The 22,440-nt window shown below is 33.9% G+C and overlaps 1 protein-coding gene across 3 annotated transcripts in view; it reads left to right on the top strand.

Annotated features, from left to right (window-relative positions):
• DMXL2 (Dmx like 2) overlaps positions 1-22,440 on the top strand; it is a 208,440-nt gene that overhangs the window by 29,061 nt on the left and 156,939 nt on the right. For all 3 annotated transcript variants that reach the window (XM_077127894.1, XM_077127893.1, XM_077127895.1), the window contains exons 2-6: positions 3,604-3,729; positions 6,205-6,276; positions 10,023-10,101; positions 10,900-11,035; positions 11,712-11,778. In XM_077127894.1, the coding sequence (XP_076984009.1) occupies positions 3,604-3,729; positions 6,205-6,276; positions 10,023-10,101; positions 10,900-11,035; positions 11,712-11,778 (480 nt within the window). The remainder of the gene's footprint in view (positions 1-3,603; positions 3,730-6,204; positions 6,277-10,022; positions 10,102-10,899; positions 11,036-11,711; positions 11,779-22,440) is intronic.

The raw sequence follows: 22,440 nt of genomic DNA, 5'->3' as shown, positions 1-22,440 counted from the left end.
GGCTCCAGGCATCTCCGAACACCTGTGTCTCTGTACTCCAAGTTTCAGCATCTGTGTTAGCTCTGCTCTGAAGTCTCTGTCTGCTCTGTTGCTTCTGCCTCTCTCCAAAATGTTTTTTCTTTTAAAGGATTACAATAAACTAATTAAGACCCACCTGGAATGGGTGGAGTCACATCTCCATCTAATCAAAGGATCACACCCACAATTGGGTGTGTCACATCTCCATGGAGATAATCTAATCGCAAGTTTCCAACCTACAGTATTGAATCAGGATTAAAAGAAATGGCTGCTCCCACATGATTGGATCAGGATTAAAACATGGCTTTTCTAGGGTACATAATATTTTCAAACTGGCACAAACACTGTTAGAACCATCTCCCTCAAAATATCACCATTTAGTTAAAATGGTTTTCTGAAAATTTCCAGTAGTTACAAAGTAAAGTTGTTAGAAACATTACCTATTAATATTGCTAGGTATGATGTAATATACTACGAACTTTAAAACTCTTTCAGATGTAAAATGTGTTAAGAAGAAATTAAGAAAAAAATATTGGATCACTTAAAGTAGTTTCTCTATTTATGATAATTTCCAAAGAATGTTTGTTTTATTTTCTTAAAAGTAGTCATTTTAAAAAGTAGTATTTTAGTTCATTATACCTTATGAGGCAAATTGTTACATAACCAAGCTTTATAGAACAAATCTGAGGCAGAATGGTGACTCTTGGTCTTCATAACTGTTGACCAGTCCATGGGGCTGATTTTTACCAGTATTACTGTGATTTCCTTATTAAACTTTTGATAACTAACACTTTGAATAGTCTCTTCTTAGCACTAATGTTAAATAGTTATTCATGAGATGATTCTAAAGAGAGTGTAGGCAAACTGGAGATAGATTTGATTTTGTAATGATTAATTAGAACAAATTAATTATTGCTTGTTTTTCTTCACAAGGTCTCCTTTCAGATGTTATTAGCATCAGTAATGAAAAAACATGTTTTTGTACTTTGTTCAGAGGAATATAAATAGGCTTTAGTTTAGACTGCTGGTATCTGTTCTCTTTAGCTTAGTATTTAGAAGTTTGTTATAGTTCCATATATTTTGTTTATAAATTATCAAAACTGGCTAGCTTTTGACTAATATTAAAAATAGTACGTATCATAATGCTGTTGACTTGTTGGTAAACTAATTTTCTTCTGCTTTCCCTCAGATCAGCTACTTCTTTGGGGTTGTTAGGAAGAAATTAAAATAAAGTAATTTGTCTCATACACCTAATCACAAACTCCCATAGAATATTTTGCATTTTTTTCTGGCTATGGATTTTTGGTTTTACCTATTTGTATTTAAGTTTTGTCTTATGTTTCACTCAGCATATAATTTGCAGCTTTGCTTTATTTTACTGCCACCTATAAATATTCTTTTAATTTTGCATTTCCTGATGTGACTTGTTTCTGAAAGAACAGACTCTTAGGGTTACCACACACATAGTCGTTATTAGATTATTTCTGACATTCTTAGGTTAATTTTTTTACCCTAAAATTTGGCATACTATTTACTATCTGTCTCATTTATTTATTTTAATTATGCAGCACTCTTGAGTGGTCTTTTATCTTGTTAGAATGACTGAATCATATCAGTCTGTTCTCAGTCATCTGGAAAGATGAATTTCTTATTCAAATGCAACCCTTTCCCCCTTACTCTAAATAGTCTACTCTGAATTTATCTGAGTGTCTTAACAACAGGAGTGTTTTGTTTGTGTGTTTGTTTGTTTTGGTAATAGTTGATAAAGGTAAGGGTTTGACTTTAGGTCTACAAAGTTTTAGAAATACAGATAAGGCTAATTAAGTTGGTTAACTCATTTCCATTTATTGCTGGCAAATAGCACCCTTATTTTGTAGACTTAAGTTTCATTTTGAGAATCTCATTAAGTCAAATATGTATAATTAGTATAAATCTACAAAGAGTTTGTGATCATCCATAAATTGGGCCTGTAAAGTATTCCATGGCCCATTGTGATCTATTTAAAAAAGTACTGTCTCAACTCTGTAAAATAATGATATGTTCTTTCCCTAATGTATTTGGGCCTTTAATATATCTTCAGACATTTTGCTGAAAAAAAAAAAAGAACTCATTAAATATACACATGACAAAAGAGGAGTTTCTTTAATGTATAAATCATTTAGACAAGCAAGAGTAAAGACCGCCTGTGCTCAATATTCTCTTTCAGTTTAGTCCCCCTGCATACATATAAGAATGATTCCACCTATGAGAGATTTTCTCCATATATCCCTAGCTTCAAATGCTGTCTTTGCTTTTCTTTTAGTGGACTTTTTGGTATTTGCAAATACATGAGTTGACGATGATTTATAGTAGTTACAACAGGATTTTGATAACATTGGAGGTTTTAGTAAGTGATAGAAATAATGTTTTTTCTTCCTGTCTGGTCTTTATCTTTGATTCCCACTTTTATTAGTAGTTATTTATGGACCTGTCCAGAGCATAGCTCGCCTTCTTAGATGTCATCACATCAGTTTGGTTGTTGAATTTCTGTATTTTGTAGTACATGGTCACATTGCTCATGGATGTGGAAATAGTGGGGAAAAAAAATACCACCTTATAAATTTTATATTAATATTATTTTTAATGGGGTTTTTTAGATAAAAAATTAGGTGTTAGATTGTTTTGAACATTTAATTATAAGAAGAGTTTGGAAAAGAAAGAAAATGTCCCCACCCTGTACTCCTCATGTTGTCATAAAATCCACAAAGTTACAAAACAGGAATAGACATACACAAGAAATGTGGCAATGGGAAGAAATATGTGGTTTTCTCATTTCAGTTATGTTGAGCAAGGGAATTTTCCAGGAATTTAATTGCTTTATAGTTTGTTTACCAGACCACATAGTTATTATATTTGTCCAATATTTAGATAATTTTTATATAAATAAGTTTTTTATTTTATTTTATATTACCTTTTTTTGAAATCTCATCCTTCACTTTGGGTTGTTTCCTTTCTCCTTCCTGCCTGGAGGTGTTGAGGGGTGAGTAGTTGTACCAAGAATTCACTCAGGCAGTTGATGAGTTTAAGTTTAGTACCTTGCCTTAGTGCATGTAATTGTGACTTGGGTGTTCATGTCTATTTAATTACCTCTTTAAGCATTGCGGGAGTGTGTTGGAAAATGCATGTCTGATTTTTTCGTAGTTTTTCCCAAGTTTGGCTTGAACCCTGGGAACACAGTTGCAACTTTCAATGCCTTATTAATTTTGGATGAAGGTTTTATTCTTTATGGTTTACTGAGATGAGCTTTGGAGAGAAACTTGAGACAGAATGATTTATGACCTATGAGGACAGAAACTGCAGTGTTTAAGAATTGGGGAAACCCTTTTCCTGTTAGTAGCAGTTGTTGAATGAAATATATAGTGGGGGAGGGGTCATCAGTTTATTTTTTCATGTAACTTTTAATGTTCTTATTTGGAAATTGATGTACTCATTAACTATTGTGTAAAATGTGTCTAAGTGTATTTACGATGGAAACAAAATTAAATGTATTATATAATAATGGTAATTTAAAATTGCAAATCATATATTGTAAAACTTTTATTTTAGGCATATGGATCAGGCTGTGATATTGTTATTCTGGCAACTGACTTTGAATGTGTGCAGATCATCCCTGGTGCTAAGCATGGAAACATCCAAGTCAGCTGTGTGGAGTGTTCTCACCAACATGGAAGAGTAAGGGGTTTAATTACTTTATTAAATGTCATCTTTTAATGTGTTTTAATAATCTCAGAATATTCTTATCCTTTAATAAAAGGCTTGTGTACGATTTCTTATTATTGTACTTTGCTTAGATGGTTATTGTTAGGAGCTGTAAAGTGATCGGTTATATACAAATTGTACAGTGTCATTAAGCTGATAATGTGATAATTAATTGTTTTTCAGCTATATACTATCTTGAAAGATCTGTAGACCCCACAATCCCTGCGTGTACTGAAGTTCTGCCATTTGATAATTCTGTCAGCCATTAAACTAGGTTCAAGGAAGTAAAATTTTGTCTTCTCCCTACCTAGTATTCCTTATCTTCTCCAAATTATAATAGTATAATATTTTTATCAAGAAATTTTAAGAAGTTGTTAGTGTCTTATGATATAGTGCTTATCATATGGTAGATGTTTTGTAAAGCCTCTGTTAATTTAATGAAAGTTTAACTGTTGAATGAAGACACTTAGTTCATTCATTGAGACTTTAAAACAAGGTTTATTTTGAAGTAGTTAAAATGTCATGTACCTTTCTCCCAAGTTTTCAGACATAATATACATAAAATTTTGTTTACATGTACAGTATAGCATGCTATATATATGCTGTATACTCTAGCAATTCAGTAAGACCGATATTGTGTAGCAGAGTTCAATGTCTTTATAAGCATATAAAAGTGAGATTTTTACCAGTAATAATTATAATAATTTAAAGAATCTTAGTGTTCTAGAAATTATTCTTTTCTGGGTAACAAATTTTATCAAGGATGTGTTAATTCAGAATATCGTGGTGGTAAATAGTAATCACATAAATTTATGCTGAATAATAAATTATGATTACTTCTTATACCACTTCTACTACCCCACTCTGCTACTTAGTATTTATGTAAATATACCACTATTCAACAAAGTTCAGTGATTTAGCTAAACTAGTATTGAAATGGTGAATTTTCTGATACACGTTTTTTTGCTTTTCACGTGTTTTGCTTTTCTGTTTTTTACCCCTAAACATAGCTTATGCTTATTTTGGAAAAACCTAGTGTCAGATTTCTCTCATTATTTTTCATTGCTCTTTTCCCAAGACCAATTTAGACAAATTGTATGTATTATAGTTGTCAGAGATGAATTTTAATTAATTAGTTATGTACTGGTGATCTCGATGAATAAATTCTCTAGGAGTAAAATTTTTAACATGATTATAGAGCTTATAACTATCAAAAATAGACTAACCTTTGTTTCTCCTTTTCCTTACCACACCATAGTTGAGGCAAAGATGTTAATTTGTGAAATCTTTGGTTTATTGTCTTTATTATCATCTCCTCTTAGTCCCTCTATCCCCAATCCTTTGATGATAACTTTCACATTTGTGACTGTGTTAGTCAGTTATAAGCATTCATTCATTTAACATCATATTGATTTTTTTTTTAACCAAAGTGTTGCTCAGCCAGGCATTTTAAATAACTTCCTCCATACCATTGTGGATTAAAAAGTGTTTTCTTGGAAAAATTATTAGATATTAAGCAACAGTTAAAAATCACTTTTTGGCATGAGCATGCCCTAAAATCACAGCAGACTTTTTTGGCAGGTTTTAAAAGAATGCATGCCTAATTTAGATTTATAGGTTAACTTGTACAGAGATGTCAGAAGGAATGGTTCTTGATCCGTTCCCTTCAGTTGATTTCTTCTTGTTAAGAGCAGAATGAACTGGAAACTAGCCTTCAAGAAATTGGTGGAAAACAGGTTCTCATAGCTACTAGGAACAAAAGGATTTATGTCTCTTCTTATCAGGTATGCAACTTGGAACAAAATCCTCCTGGCCCCCAAAGCCTTATCTTAAGTCCCATGGACACATGTATATCAACTTTTTCTCCAAAGGAGTCTTGGATTTCTCCCTAGTTTTTCCTTATCCCGTTTTCTCTGATCTTTCTTCTAGGTGGTTTTCACAATGGGTATTTTCTCTCCTCTGGTGTAATTATGCCAGAATAGAGAATTTGATGCATATTTTAAGACCTGCCACTTTTTGATATCCTTCTCTAGTTTTTTATGGCTTTCATATTTTTTCACTGGGTTTTACAATTTCTGTCAAAAAGACGTACCACTGAAATGTATCTTTGTAATAAAGTTACGTCTATATTAAAAAATAAAAGGCAAATATTTCTTATGGGAAGTGATGGTTTCTTTGAATTGACCAACCTTTATATTTGATATGATTCAGCTGAATTTTTGGTAACAGAGAAGAGATTCTTAAATCTCATATTCTTCATGTGTGTGTGTATATATATATATATATATATATATATATATGGAAGGAAATAAGCCATTTAGCCACAACTTCATTAAAATGAAATTCTATTGGGTTGTATTATATATAATTTGTTTATATATATTATTGTGTAAATGAGATTATCTTTATTGTATCTTTTCCTAAATATTAATGTTTATTCTTTTTTAGATTGCAGCATCATATGGTAATGCTGTTTGCATTTTTGAGCCCTTGGGCATAAATTCTCATAAGAGAAATTGTGTAAGTATTAAATGATAGTAGAAATTTTTAGAATGTAATTCATTTTAGAATCCAGTTGATGGTAAGAGTTTCTTAGCAGCTGGTGCTGAAGGTAGTCTGCAATGTCAGTGTGAAATTGGTTTGTGCTGTGTGATAAAATCCTTGACGTTCACTGGGAATATATCCCTAGAACTCTTAGAATCTCAAGTTTCTAGAATATTGTTAACTGAGATTTATCCTAATCTGAATTGCTGTTATTTCTTGCCTAGATTACAGTATTTGTCTTTTATCTACTATCTTCACTCTCAACCCCCATAGCTCCTCCCTGCCTCAATTTCTACTCTTAACAGAGCAGATCATGACATTCTCTGCTTGAAACCCTGTAATGATTCTATAGTTCTCTCAGATTAAAAGCTCTAAATCCTACAAATAGCCTTCAGCCCCTCCTTACTCCCACACCTACCCTCAACATCACTCTTAGTATCTCTTAGAGTTCATCTCTTGCTATTCTTATCCTTTGGATTCCACTCCAGCCACACTGGAATTTTTTCTATTCCTTAAACATGCCAGTTACTCTCCCATGTTAGGGCCTCTGCCTTGGTTGTTCCTTTTGTATGGAATGTGCTCACTCTAGATAGTGCCAGGGCTTGGCTTCCGTAGGTCCTTTAAGTCTTTGTTCACTAATACCTCTCAATGAGATCTACCCTGCTCATACTTAAAAGCTGCAACTCACTTCTACCACCTTACCCAATTCCCTTTATCCTTTTATTGATTTATCTATTATTATTTACTTTTAAAATTTTAATCTTTTTTTTGGAAATACTTTCAAATCTTTAGAACAGTTACAAAAATAATAAAATTGCCTACAGAGGATTCTAGTGTACCCCTGCCCCTTTCCCAGATAACCCAAATCCACCAATTTTAATGCTTTGCTACATTTGCCATATCATTCTGTCTCTCAGTCCATTTTCCAAATACATGAGTGTAGGTTGTATATATCATCTTCTTCAATACTTAATACCACTAATAACATTTTCTGAAAGGATATTCAATTATACATCCACCTTAAGTGCAGTTATCAAGATAGTTCAAGAAATTTAACATTGATATACAGCTTACAATCTATATTCCAATTTTTTTCACATGTCCCAGTATGTCCCTTTGAACCTTGTATTGTTCCTTGCTGTATACCTTCTAAGATCATGTGTTGCCTTTAACTGCCATTCTCTTGTTAGTTGCTCTTTCTTCTATTTTTTTCTAATTATGAATACGTATATACAACATAAAGTTTCCCATCTCAACCGTTCTCAAGCATCATATTCACAATATTGTGGTACCCTCACCACCTATCACTGCTGAAACTTTCCCATTTCCCCAAAGAGAAACCCTTTACCCATTATGCATTAATTCCCCATTTTCCCTTACTCTACCCCTGGTAACCTGTACTCTAATTTCTGTCCCTGTGAGTTTGCATATTGTCTGATATTTTCCTTGTGATTACCACAAAGCTTAAATTTAACATCCTAAATCTATAGGACGTTAAATCTTGTTGGCTTTGATACCAATTTAACTTCAGTAATATACACAAACTATGTTCCTGCAACCCTTCATCCCCCCCACCTTTATGTAGTTCTTGTCATATATTACATATTTGTTCATTACTACCCTCACACCCCCCACCCTTTTATTTTTAGCTTTTTTTCCATGACACTTACCTTTCCTAACACATTATCTAATTTATTTACTATTTAGAAAGTAAACTCAGTAATGGTAGTGAGTTGTGATCCTTTTGAACACTGGTGGATCCTAAGTATATGGATCCTAAGTACTTCCAGCCTAAGTATATGGAACATTGGAGGTACTCCTAAATACTTGTTGATTGAAGGAGTTAGGAGCTTAGCTAAGGTCCAAGGTCACTTAACAGCTAAGTGGCCTAGCAGTACCATATAGGAAACCGTTCCAATTTATATTGGGTGCTGTATTATATGTTATCTCACTTATTCAGAAAAATCTTATATTGTTAGTATTATTAACCCCTTTAAAAATTACTATATGCATTAGAAAGCCAACATCACTAAAAAATAATCAAAACTGTAAATGTTGGGCCACGGTGGATCAGTGGCAGAGTTCTCACCTGCCATGTTGGAGACCTGGGTTCGATTCCCAGTGCCTGCCCATGTAAAAAACAAATAAACGAAAACTGTAAATATTAAACTGAATGCCAAGGGTATTTATTTACTACATAATTTTTGAAAACGTGTATTCTTGAATGAAATGCATTAAAACAAGTGGTTTTGATATTTTTTATTAAATGTTTGCATTTGAATATTTCTTTTTACATCTTTAACAAAATAATATAAATTAAAATATTGGTCTTTTCCCTATGATAGTGTTATGAAATGGTCTCACATTTTTAAGTAATTTTAAAGTACTCCATCCCCCAAATTTCTGTTATGCAGTTGGTCCTCAAGTTATACTCTGTTAAACACTGCAGAAAGAATATTAGGGATGTGTATAATTTTTGTAATGATTTAATTCTTACTATGAAATATATTTAGTGAGCAATATGTAAAATATTGTTCTGGCTGTTCTTTGATCAACAGTGATATTGTTTTAAAAATAACATTTTTTCACTGATTATATGATATAGGATTATCTTTAGATAATGAAATACAGATTTTGCAATTTTGTTTCTAAACTCTGCCTCTATGTAGTCATGAAACCAAGAGTAAATTATTTAATTGTTAAATATTTGAAATATAGTCTAACAAGGAAGGGAATTACCATTTATTAAATTAACATTATTTGCTGAGCAATTAATGTTTAACTTGCCTAAGGTTTTACAGCTTTCTATTGCACTAGATTTTCACAGAAAGTATCTAAACTTTTGTTTACTTAGATACTGAATTTAATGACAAAAGCCTTTGACTTTTTAAGTTTTAGATCCTTTTATCAATTTTTAGTAGGAAAATTTTGAGAAAAAAACATGGAAATCTTTCAAATAAAAATAATATATTTAGGTTTGTGGATTATTATTCCATTGCCTTTTTGGGAGATTTATCTGGTTTTGTTTTAGATATTGAATCTGCAGGATTCTGCTAATTTGCATTTCTCTCTAAAAATGCATTTATTTTGCTTTTATAAACATTTATTGCACATTCTCTATACTAGTCATTACAGAAGCTAAAGAGCAAAGATTATTATGACATAGTTACCCTTCAAGAATTGTATTTTAAGAAGAGAGGCAGACATGTCAACAAATAATAAATCACTGTGTTCGGTGTTAAAATGTTAGGATGTCAAGTGGTGCTGTCAGATGTGGGCGTTGTCAGGATGCCAAAGAAGACTCCACAAAGGACTGTCACAGTTCAGCTAGCTCTTGTTAGAAGTATAAGAGTTTGTAGATGGAGGAGAAAGGGAAAGACCATACTAAGTATAAGAATATAATTATAAGTAGTAGGAAAAAAGCTTTTTTATTCTACTATATTAAGCTTTTATATTCTACTGTATTAAGCTGATCGCTATACCCCAAAAAAGAGCATGCTTTTTTGGGGTATAGCGAGCAGCTTAATATAGTAGAAAAAATAGTAAGTGAAACCATTGGAAGTTATTTAAAAAACAATATCTTGAAAATAATAGTGAAATAGTTGTATCTTTGTTTCACCTTATAATGTCTGAAGTTGAAGAAAATGATAGAATAATAGTGATCATGGATATTATTTAGAAAACCTATCTTTTTATTTTTTCTTTTTCTCTACATGTTTCAGCAACTAAAGTGTCAGTGGCTTAAAACTGGACAGTTTTTTTTGAGTTCTGTGACATACAACTTAGCATGGGACCCTCAAGGTATTTGGCAATTATATTTAGACTTTATGAAAATTAGATATTTGCTTTAAATGTATGCTTACAATGTGATAGACTTCCATAATAAGAAAATGATCAGTAGTCCTTTTCTTTTTGGTAATGAATGAGTAATTTCTTTCTTGGTATATACTTTGTACAGTTCTTAATTTACGATTTTTAGTCCTGTCTTATTTGTTCTCTAGAATGTTTTATTCCAGGAAAACAGTGATGATTTGCTTCCTTAGTTAGCATGTGTACACTTTAGTCTTATTGTATTTACTAAGCAACAAAATCAGAAATAAGGCTAGATGAAAAACATCCACCTCATTTTGTAATCATTTATATTTCAGGAAATTACTTTTTTTATTTCAAAGATTAGAAGCCTATATTGATATTGGCTGTTGTCAGTTCACAATTAATAAGGCTAACTTTTATACTCCATGCAGAAATGCAAATTTTATTAATCTGTCAGTATGTTGTATCCTGAGGACATTCTGTATTTCATGTATCTGATTTTGAGGGTGTTTGTTATTCTGCTTTTACAATTATTTTTTTAAGATTTACGTGATACACAGCAACTCTTTGCAAGTAAGCTTTTCTCTTTTAGTCTCAATTCTCCCCCAAGAATTACTCTTTCTCATCTAGAGAATTCTTAGAACTTTAAAATAAATGTATGGCAGGTGGTTTTCATAGATAGTATTGCTTATTTTTCACAGAACAGTTAACAGACTTAAGTAAAAACTCACTCATTTCTTTCCTAGATGATCCTTTTTATTCATCAAAGCATTCTTTAATTTTCAGATAACAGATTGTTGACAGCAACTGATTCTATACAGTTATGGGCTCCTCCAGGAGGTGACATTCTTGAAGAGGACGAAGAAATTGATAATAAAATTCCTCCCATTTTAAATGATTGGAAGTGCATCTGGCAGTGCAAGTTAGTGTCTAACTCCATTGTTACATTCATGAATTAAAACGAAAATTACTAAAATAGGTTCCCTTTCACTATCATTTTTATTTTGTGATGGTATGATTGCATTTAGAAGCTTAGAAGGTAGACTTTTCCTAACTGAAAGTCATTATTAGGTCATCATTAAATCTGTGCTACAATTGATTGTTTAAAAAAGGACAAACACATGTTGTTAGTAATAGCCCCAGGATTTGGGTTGACAGGGTTGATACGTAGGAATTATTTAGTAATGGGTGAGATGTGGGTCGGTTTGGGGAAGAGGAAAATGTGGTGAAGCTTAATAGCCACTCTTTCAAGTTGAAGAATGACTTTACCATTAACAGTATGAGCTATGTAAAGGGGACCAGTTGGCTAGGAAAGGTGATGAGCTCAGCTTTTAACATGTTCTATTTAGGATCTTAGTGGGAGGACATACAGGTGAGAATATCCTGTATGCACGTTCCTTGTATTCTTCTTTAGACTCCCAGAGTGAATTTTGAATTACTGATTTAATTAATTTAAATTTATATTCAGGGAGGTGAAAATACTCTTGTTCTGAAGACTATTACTTTGATGTTATAAAAATCTTATTTTGACCGTTTATATGTACAATGTCCCAGAGTTTAAAAATAGTAACTGTTTAACTGATTTTACTTTTTCTTAGAACCTCAGTATCTGTACATTTGATGGAATGGTCCCCTGATGGTGAATATTTTGCTTCTGCTGGAAAGGTAAAGCACCAAACAACTAACAAACAAAAGAAACAAATGAAACAATTAGAAATGTTTTTTATGCATTCTGATTTTCAGTTTTCTCATCTGTGAAGTTAGGATATGCCTACTCTGCAAAGCTGGCCTGAGAAATAGTGATAGTGTCTGTAAAAGACCTGGTATGTCCCTCACAGGTTGAGGTAAACTGAATGTGAGCCTTGCATGTCTGAAATTCTTTTTTTTTCTGTTCTTATAATTGATTCAAATTTGACTGGGTGTACGTAGAATTGAGTTGAAAATAATTTTCCCTCAGAACTTTAAATCATGATTCTATTGTTTCTAGCTTCCTATGTTATTATTGAGAAGTGCAGTGTCAGTGTGACCCCCAGTTTCCCCTGATTCCGTGATGTAGGCACTCAGGAAATAATGGCTATTATTAACCATATATCTCTTTTATAATTGATTTTTATGTTTAAAAATAGCATGTGTATATAATTTAAAAAGTTAAATAGTATTACCGCATTAACAGTGAAAAGAAACATTCCCCGCCGCATCCTTCCCCACTCCGTTCCAGTATGCTGGAGGCAGTTATTTGTCAAGTTGTGTAATTTGTTATGTACCTCCGTTTTTAAAATAACTTGCTTATACTTCTATTGCATGATTTCGTTTCTATTTTACATGTCTTCATTGCCCTCCTGCTGTGGAAGCTGAGACTTTAGCACTCTAACTGACATCCTCAGCATATCTCCATTTCTTTTATACATGTATTCACTTTCATTCCTTCTGTCTTTCTGATATCTGTACATTGGTTAAATTAGTTTTCATGGTCACATTGAGATTGTGTAAATATTTTTCACAGTTAATAGTTACTTCAGTGTTACAAGTTACCTTTTTTTTTTTTTTTTTTTTTTTACTGTTTCCTTAGTTTTCTATATAACTAATTCATCCCCCAAAACCTCTGACAGAGCCTGAATCCTGTCAGTACAGCCCCACATGGCAACATATGTTCTCTTTGCTCCAATCTGGCTTTGTTGCTCTGAGTTTGAAATAGCAGAGTTATCATCTTGGAATTTTATTTTACCAACTTTTGGAAATTCTTCTTGCATTTCTTATCTATTAAATTCTCTTTCCTAACGTCATTTATCTTCCTCTTTCTTTGTTTTGATGGAGTTCATCATTTAGTTTCTTGAGAAAAGCTGAATGTGAGCCTTGCATGTCTGAAATTCTTTTTGTTTCTGTTCTTATAATTGATTGAAATTTGGCTAGGTGTACATAGAATTGAGTTGAAAATAATTTTCCCTCAGAACTTTAAATCATGATTCTATTGTTTCTAGCTTCCTATGTTATTATTGAGAAGTGAAGTGTCAGTGTGACCCCCAGTTTCCCCTGATTCCGTGATGTAGAGGTTTTATGGATTTTCTCCTTATCCTTCCCTATTGTTCTGAAATTTCAAGATGATGGCTATGGTATGGATTAGTTGTCTGCAAATAGTTTAGTCTGTGTCTCTAAAGGATAAAATAATTTTTTGTGCAGACTGTTTGGTGGATCTGTTCAATCTGGAAACTCGTGTTTTGTTAGATTATTTTGTATTATTTCTTTTGTGTCATTTCTTTCCCTTTTCTATTATCTTTTCTCTCTTTCTGGATCTCCTGTTACTTGGATGTGGGTTTTTCTATTTTTGTCCTCTAATTTGCTTTCCCCTCCCACTTTCTGTTTCTTCCTCATTTTGTGCAATTTTTGAGGAACTTTTAAATTATTTTTTCCTGCTATTATATATATATTTTTTTATTAATTAAAAAAATTAACTAACAAAACATTTAGAAATCATTCCATTCTACATATACAATCAGTAATTCTTAATATCATCACATAGTTGCATATTCATCATTTTTTCCTGCTATTATATTTTTGATTTCCAAGCATTTTTCATTACTTTCTGGATGTTCATTTTTAAATTATGAAATGTTACGTAAGTGTAAAAGAATATATATAATGTATAATAAAAATTAAACAAGTACGCATGTACCTCCTACCCAATTTAAGATAAGGGACATAAAACCAAAATGTCTCATCATTCTGCTTGTTTTTTTCACCTTCCCCTCATACGCTTAGACATTAAGAATTTTTAAATTTTATGTTTGTTATTTCATTGTTTTTTAAAAAATATTTTCACATGTATAAATTCCCAAATAACATGGTGTTTAGTCTTGCAGAATTTTGAACATAGAAAAATGATATCATATATAGCTTGTGTTCTTTTGTGAATTACTTTTTATAAAATTCATTGATGTTAATTCTGTGCCTCCCTCATTCTCACTGGTGTATAATATTCTACCATATGAATATACCTCAATTTATTTATCCATTTTATTGATGATGGACATTTTTTTAAAAAGGATTTTTCCTGCAGTGAACATTTGTGTATCTTTGTGCACCTACTCACAGTTGGTCTGGGTATATGTATATTTTTAAGTGCAGTTTTATTGAGATATATACAGATACCATATAATTATCCAAAGTATGCAATCAGTGGCTCACAGTATCATCATATAGTTGTGCAGTCATCAACCACAGTAAATTTTAGAACATTTTCATTACTCAAAAAAAAAGTAAAAAGGAAGATCAAAATATCCCATACCCCTTATCCTGCCTATTATTTATTTATTTTTGTATTTATTTTCTTATCTGCCCATACATTCAATAAAGGGAGTGTCAGTCACAAGGTTTTCACAATCACACGGTCATACCATAAATGCTATGTAGTTACGCAATCATCTTCAAGAGTCAAGACTACTGGAATTCAGTTCAACAGTTATTTCCTTCTAGTTATTCTAATACACTAGAAACTAAAAAGAAATATTTATATAATGCATAAAAATAAACACCAGAATAACTTCTTGACTCTCTTTGAAATCTCTTAGCCACTGAAACTTAGTCTTTCTCAGTCCCAAGATGCCAGGGTCAGGCTCATCCCTGGGAGTCATATCCCATGTTGCCAGAGAGATTTACACCCCTGAGAGTCATGTCCCACACGGGGTAGTGTAGTGTGTTTATTTTCAGAGTTGGCTTAGAGAGAGAGGCCAACTTTTGTTGTTCACATCTGAACAACAAAAGTGGTTCTCTGGGGGTGACTCTTAGGCATAATTGTAAGTAGGCTTAGCTTCTCCTTTGCAGAAATAAGTTTCATAAAGGCAAGCCCTGGGCTTATTAAATTAGTGGTCCCTAATACTTGCACAAATATCAGGAACTCTCCAGGTGGGGAAGTTCAATATTTCTATATTTTCCCCCAGTTCCTCAAGGGGACTTTGTAAATACCTTTTTATATTCTGCTGAAATTACTCTGGGATTTATCATGGTATTACATTAATCTGTATGAAATAATGAGATCTCATTCCCTATTCAGGGTTCCATGTAATTATGTTGTTTGAATAAACTTACCATGCAGGTTAAAGTAGATAGTGTGCTGCAGAAAATATAAATTTTGTACCAAATAAACATCTCTTGCTTTGGTCTTATACAGAAGTTGAAATTTTAAAATGCAGTCAGCATCATTTTTTACCCTGTATTATGATTTACCTTACTCCTAACCAGATTATCTTCATTCATATCTCTAATTGAAGTCTGATCTCTTTTTTAGCTTCTTGAACTGTTGCTGTATGGGATAATGCTGACTTTCAGAGTTTCAGAACTCTAAGTCTCAGGTGTCACACCTGAGAGTTACAGAAAGCCAGGTTATACACAAAAAGCTTAGCATCACTTTAACTGTTAGAAATAACAGGTGAAACACAGGAATAGATGCAACTGCTGTAGGAGTTTACAATCTAGGAATCTTTACAATAAGCCTTATTGAACCTTCTGTACTCCTTAATCATCAGTTGCCCAATCTCTGCCCATGTTCTATCCCCTGATAACCTATTATGTTGAATTCAATTCTCAGAGTTTGCACATTATAGTTAGTCCATATTAGTGAGGCATTATAATGTTTGTCTTTTAGTTTCTGGCTTATTTCACTGAACATAATGTCCTCAGGGTTCATTCACCTATTTGCATACCTCATAACTTCATTCCTTCTTGCAGCTGCTCAGTGTTCCATTGTATGTATATACCACAGTTCACCTTCTATTCATCAGTCAGTTTATCCCTAGGTGACCTCCATCAGTTGCAAATCGTGGATACTGCCGCCCTAAGTACCAGTGTGCAAATGTCTATTCGAGTCCCTGCTTTCAGTTCTTCCAAGTATGTACCTAATAATGGGGCTGCAGGACCATATGGCAACGCTGTTCTTAGCCTGCTGTGGAACCACCACACTGCCCTCCAGAGGGACTGCACCATCCTACTTTCCTACCAACAATGAATAGATACATCACTCTCTCTCCACATTTTCTCCAGCACTTGTATCTTTCTATTTATCTTTTAAACAGTTCTATTCACACACCATACAGTCTATCCTAAGTAAACAATGAGTGGTTCCCGGTATAATCAGTTATGCATTTACCACCACAATCTATATGAGGAAATTTCCATTTGTTCCTTAAAGAAAGAAGAAGAGGGGAAAAATGAATAAAAAAAAAAACCAAGAACAACATCAAGAATCCCATACTCCTCCATTGTATTCCTTTCTTATTGACATTTAGCTTTCATATATTGCTTTTGTTACAATTAGTGGAAGCATATTACAATATTAGTGTTAACTATAGACCCTAATTTGCACTGATTGTTTTTTCCATATACCATACCATTTACAACACCTAGCAATGTTGACATTAATTTGTTCTCTCTCATTTGAAAATGTTATTGTATTTGTATATTTAATCACTGTCATTGTCCACTCTAGATATCACTAAGTTATACAGTCCCAGTTTTTGTCCTTTATCATTCTTTCTGGTGTCAAACATGCCCCTAGTCTTCATCTTTCAGCCATATTCATATTCATCTTTGTTCATTATACTTACAGTATTGTGCTACCATCAAATAGTATTGTGCTGTCCGTTTCTGGATCTTTCCAATTAGTCTTTTGAACATTCTGTTCTTCAGCATCAAATGCCCAATGTCTACTCTCTTTATATCTCCTGATAACCTGTGTTCTCAGCTTTAACTCTCAAAGTTTGCTCGTTATTGTTAGTTAATATTAGTGAGACAATACAGAATTTGTCTTTTTGTTTTTGGCTAATTTTACTCCACATAATGTCCTTAAGGTTCATCCATGTTGTTGCATGTGTCATGACTTTATTCTGTCTTACCGCAGCAAATATTCCATCATATGTATATACCACAGTTTGTTAATCCATTCATCTGTTGATGGACATTTGGGCTGTTTCTATTTCCTGGCAATTGTGAATAATGCTGCTATAAACATTGGTGTGCAAGTGTCCATTCATATTGCTGCCTTCAGTTCCTCCAAATATACATATATTGCTGGATCATATAGCAGGTATTAGGGTGATGTTGGCTTCATAGAATGAGTTAAGTAGCTTTCTCTCCTAAGTGTTTTTGAAGAGTTTTAGTAGGATTGGTAATAATTCTTTCTTGAATGCTTGGTAAAATTCACATGTGAAGCAATCTGATCATGGGCTTTTCTTTTTGAGGAGGTTTTAATGATGGATTCAGTCTCTTCTGATTTTTTTTATGTTCTCTGTTGCATTAATTTCCTTCTGTTTGTTTGCTGTTCTTTCTTTACTTCCTCCAGGTAAACAGTTAATTCCTTGATTTTTGCTCTTTCTTCTTTTTTAATAAAGGCATTTAGGGCAGTAAATTTCCCTCTTAGAATTGCCACTGCTGCATCCCATAAGTTGTATTATGTAAATGATATGTTGTATTATCATTTTCATTTGCCTCAAGACATTTACCAATTTCACTTGTAAATTCTTCCTTGACCCACTGGTTGTTTAATAGTGTGTAGTTTAGCCTCCATATATTTGAATTTTTCTGCCTTCTGTCTGTTATTGATTTTCAGCTTTATTCCATTATTATCCAAGAAAGTGTTTTTGTATAATTTTAGTCTTTTAAAATTTATTGAGATTTTTTTGTGACCCAACATGTGGTCTACCGTGGAGAATGATCCATAAGCACTTGAGAAAAATTTGTATCCTGCTGTTGTGGGGTGTATTTTGTCAATGTCAAATCTACTTTACATATCGTACTATTGAAAAATTTGTTTCCTTATTCATCCTCTGTCTGGATGTTTTATCCATTGATGAGAGCAGTGTATTAAAGTCTCAAACTGTTATTGTAGAGGTATGTACTTTTCCCTTCCGTGTTGTCAGTGTGTGCCTTATGCATTTTGGGGCACTCAGACTCAGTGTATAAATATTTATGATTTTTATGTCTTCTTGATGAATTGTCCCTTTTATTAGTACATAGTGTCCTTCTTTGTCTTTTTTAATTGTTTTACATTTGAAATTAATTTGTCTGATATTAGTATAGCTACCCTTGCTCTTTTCTGGTAGTTGTTTGTGTGTCCCCACTCTTTTCTGTTTGTTGTTTATGTGAAATATCTTTTTCCAGTTTTTCACTTTCAACCTATTTTTGTCCTTGGGTCTAAAGTGAGTCTCTTGTAGACAGTTTATAGATAGGTCCTGTTTTTCAATCCATTCTGCCAATCTGTGTCTTTTGATTGGGGAGTTTAATCCATTAACATTTAATGTTATTACTGCGAAGGGAGTGCTTCTTCTACCATTTTGTCTTTTTGATTTTATATGTCATATCTTATTTTTTCCTGTATTTTTTACCCTTACTGATCATCTCCATTACTCTACTCTTTTTTCACACCTCTCTCTTGTCTTTTCCTATCTACCTGTAGTGCTTCCTTTAATATATCTTGTAGAGTATGTCTCTTGTTCACAGACTCACACAGTGTCTGCTTGTCTGAAAATATTTTGAACTCTCTCTCATTTTGAAGCACAGTTTTCCCAGATATAAAATTCTTGATTGGCAATTTTTCTCTTTCAATATCTTAAATATATCATATCACTGCCTTCTCCCCTCCATGTTTTCTGCTGAGAAATCGACATATAATCTTATTGAACTTCCATTGTATCTGATGGGCTGTTTTTCTCTTGCGACTTGCAGAATTCTGTCTTTGACATTTGTCATTAGTAAGTATCTCAGAAAGGGTCTGTTCAGATCTGTTCTTTTTCGGGTATGCGGTACTTCTTGGACCTATAATTTTATGTCTTTCTTAAGAAATTTTCAGTGATTGTTTTCTCCATTTTTCTTTCTACCCCTTTTCCCTTCTTTTCTCCTTTTGGGACACCCATAATATGTATATTCATGTGCTTCATGTTGTCATTCAATTTCCTGCTCATATTTTTCCATTCTTTTCCCTATTTGTTCTTTTCTTTGTAGGATTTCAGATGTTCTGCCCTCAGGTCCACTAATTCTTTCTTCTGCCTCTTCAGATTTGCTGTTGTAAGTCTCCATTGTGTGTGTGGTTTTTTTTTTTTTTTTTGCATGCTGTATGGTGGGGTTCACATTTCATTCTTTTTCCGTGTGAGTATCCTGTTATTGCAGCACTATGTGTTGAATTTTTGTTTATTTTCTTTCTTTTGTTTGCTTGTTTGTTTTTGTGAAGTACAGGGGCAGAGAATTGAACCTGGGTCTCCTGCATGCAGGCAAGAATTCTACCACTGAATTACCCTTGCACTCCCTTCATTTTGTTTTTCATCTCTTCTCTTGTTCCTTTCAGTCACACAAGTTCTGCCATTTGTTTTTTCACGCTTTCAAGTTCTTCTTTATGGTTGTCCAATGTCTTATTTATATCCATCATCTCTTTTGCTCTTCTTTCAACTCGTTGATTTGATTTAGAAGGGTTTGAAATCTTTAGTTGTTTCACCTCCTGTATCTTGTTTGAACTGGGCTATATCTTTGTGCTTCCTAATATGACTTGTGATTTTTTTGCTGATCTTGACATCTGATTTCCTTGATTAGTTTATTCTGGAGGTACTTTTCCCCTCTTACATAGGGTTTTCTTGTTGGTCGTCTTTGTTTTTTGTGTATTCTTTGATGTTTACTTCAACTTATTCTAGACTTCTAGCATACCTTTTTTTTTTTTACATTAACTTAGTGTATGCTATGTTTAGAATTGGTTTAATATGAAAAACTTATGTCTGTTTAAAATTGGTTTGATGTGAAAGATTTACGCATGTGGACAAAGACTGACAAGAAAAATGGGGAAAAAATGAGAACTGAGTGGTAGGCATACAGCTGAATTTTCCCTATATTTTCATAACATTGTTTAGCATATAAAATGTTTACTGTGGACACAGAAAATGGCAAAGCCACTGCAAAGGTGGAGCGAGAACAGTGGCAGTTACAACTTGGCTCTCACCAAAAATCCTGAGCTCAGATGTGAAGGCATCATGGGTGGGGCCACATGATTCTGGGTGGGCTCAGTGCCACCTCCTTCTTTAGAAACCAGAACCCTCCAGAGTTGTTTCAATGTTTTCCAGTAGGCTGCAAAAGCTCAGATACCTGCCCTCTGGAAGTTGTTGCACAGTCATTTCCGGGGTGGTCTGAGTATGATGAGGATTCTGAATGGGCCACAGCATAGCTGCTCCCCATGGAGGATACATCCAAAAAGCAATTTGGAGGGCCTGGGGCTGGGTTGGAGGTGTGTTCCTTTTTTTTTTTTTTTGTCTAACAGGGCAGCGGAGAGGCAGGCCCTTTTCTCTTGAGGAGGAAAAAAGTGGTGGGTGAATGGCAGAATGCAGACTTGGCTCCTAGACTTTCCAGCCTGGGTCTCTGGTTTGAGGGTGGTTTATTTTTTTCCCTCTGACATGGGATTTCATCGACTTTTTGCCAGCTTCATGCAATAAGTTTTATTATAGTGGTGGCCGGGAGATTTAGAATCAAACCATATGTCCTTCATTTAATTTCTGGGTTTCCATAGACAAGGCATCCAGTCTTAGAGTCTGAATTCCTATTATTAGACATTGGGGTGAAATATTAACTACCTTAAAAAATTGATGTGAGAATTAATGTAACATTCCATGGCCCTCTTTATGTGATATTTCCTGGCTCTTTAGATGCTCAATAAATGTAGTTTCATTCGCATATTGGAAGGAAAACCTATATTTAGACTTTCTAGCATAGTTTATGTTTAATGGATTGGGATTTTTCAGCTCTTGTTTTTCTGGTTCTTGCCCTGCCTATATGGAATGTTTTTTTTTGAGGAGGGTCTCTCCAGATGTGGTAGACCCCACTCAGATTTTCCAGACAAGACAGGCCCAGTTCTGAGGAGGAGTGGGTAATCAGTATCAAGTTACCCCAAGCGTGCTACCCAGCAGGTTGTCTGACTTTCCTTTGGAGCCTCTAGACTTTGCAGCCTGCAGCTCTCCACCAGCATACAGTGGTGTGGTGCCTTTAATTTTCAGCAGACCCTTTCCTTGCCAGGAGTAGTTGAGACCTAGGCTGAGGCTGAATATGGGTTTAAACTGTTTCTGTTTTCCAGCCCCTTGTGTCTGAATTCTCTGAGTGAGTGCCTTCACTTGTGGGCCTTGTGTGTGTGTGCGCGCGTGCGCGTGCGTGGTGGGGGGGGGTCCAGTCCCACCCCACCCCACCCGCAGCTCTTTAGGGAATTATCTCCTTCACCTGAGTAGTCACTTTGTCTCTTAGACATACGTTTAACTCCATACTCCCCTGGGTCAGTGCTGGCAGTTGAAAATGCCTGAGGCTTTCTTAAATGTGCTGCTATGAATACTTAAAAAAAAAAAAGTATCTTTTCAGAGCCAGTCCCCAGCCCTCTGGGTTTGCCAGACAAGAACTGTAGTTGTTACCTGGCATTATGTACCTCTTTTTTGGGGACACAGACTTTTTCCAGTATTCTGAGCCTAGCTGACTCCAAAAGCCTCTTTTTTTTTTTTTTTTTCCTATTGTGGTGCCATCTCTGCTGGAGTAGATCTCAGGATTCCTTTTGTGTTTGCTCTTTGTTTATCTGTGCTTGGAGCTTGTATTAAGGAGTCTGAATTTGATAATTAAAACCACAATTGAAGCTTGGTTGAGCTACCTTCCCTTGCTCCTAGTAGTCTGCTACTTTTTCCCATGGGGAAGTGTCTCCGAAACTTGACTTATAGTTCTGTGCTATGAACTTGGCCTTTCCACCCATTCCAGACTGGTGCATGATGTGTGTCTGGTCACAGATGTCCCCCAAACGTTTGTTCCAGATGGTTCTGGCTATTTACTAGCTGCCCTAGAGGACGAACTAAACTGTATACCTCCCTTTGCTGCTATCTTGCTCCCTGGTTATATGTTGAAAATGAGTTTTGCATATTCAGCTTTTCTAAATAATTCAAAATTGATTTCCATAGTGTTTATACTTTTATCAGCAGTATATGAGTATATGAGTATCATGAGTGAGATGATTGCATTGTATTCTTGCAACACTGTATTCTCACATTGGTGTAGCCAAACAATTTTTTTCTGATTTGGTGGGTATAAAATGATATATCAGTATGGTTTTAATTGCATTTTCCTCATTACTAAGTGCTATTGTAAAAAGGGAATTTTATAAAGCTTAACAGTAGCTAATTTTTCCTGCTTAGGCAAAAACTCTCAAATTCTTACACTATGAGTGTCTTTTCCTTTATTTATGGACCCTTCCTGTCTTCTTTTAGTTTCTTTTTTCATTTGGGACAGTTCTTTTTATGTTATTACTTTTTTTTTTTTTTTTTTTTTGTCATGGGCAGG

This window comes from Tamandua tetradactyla, chromosome 14 (genome assembly GCF_023851605.1).
Source record: "Tamandua tetradactyla isolate mTamTet1 chromosome 14, mTamTet1.pri, whole genome shotgun sequence".
Classification (NCBI taxonomy): domain Eukaryota; kingdom Metazoa; phylum Chordata; class Mammalia; order Pilosa; family Myrmecophagidae; genus Tamandua; species Tamandua tetradactyla.
Note: the sequence above shows the minus strand (reverse complement) of the source record. Positions and strands in the feature narration are given on the sequence as shown.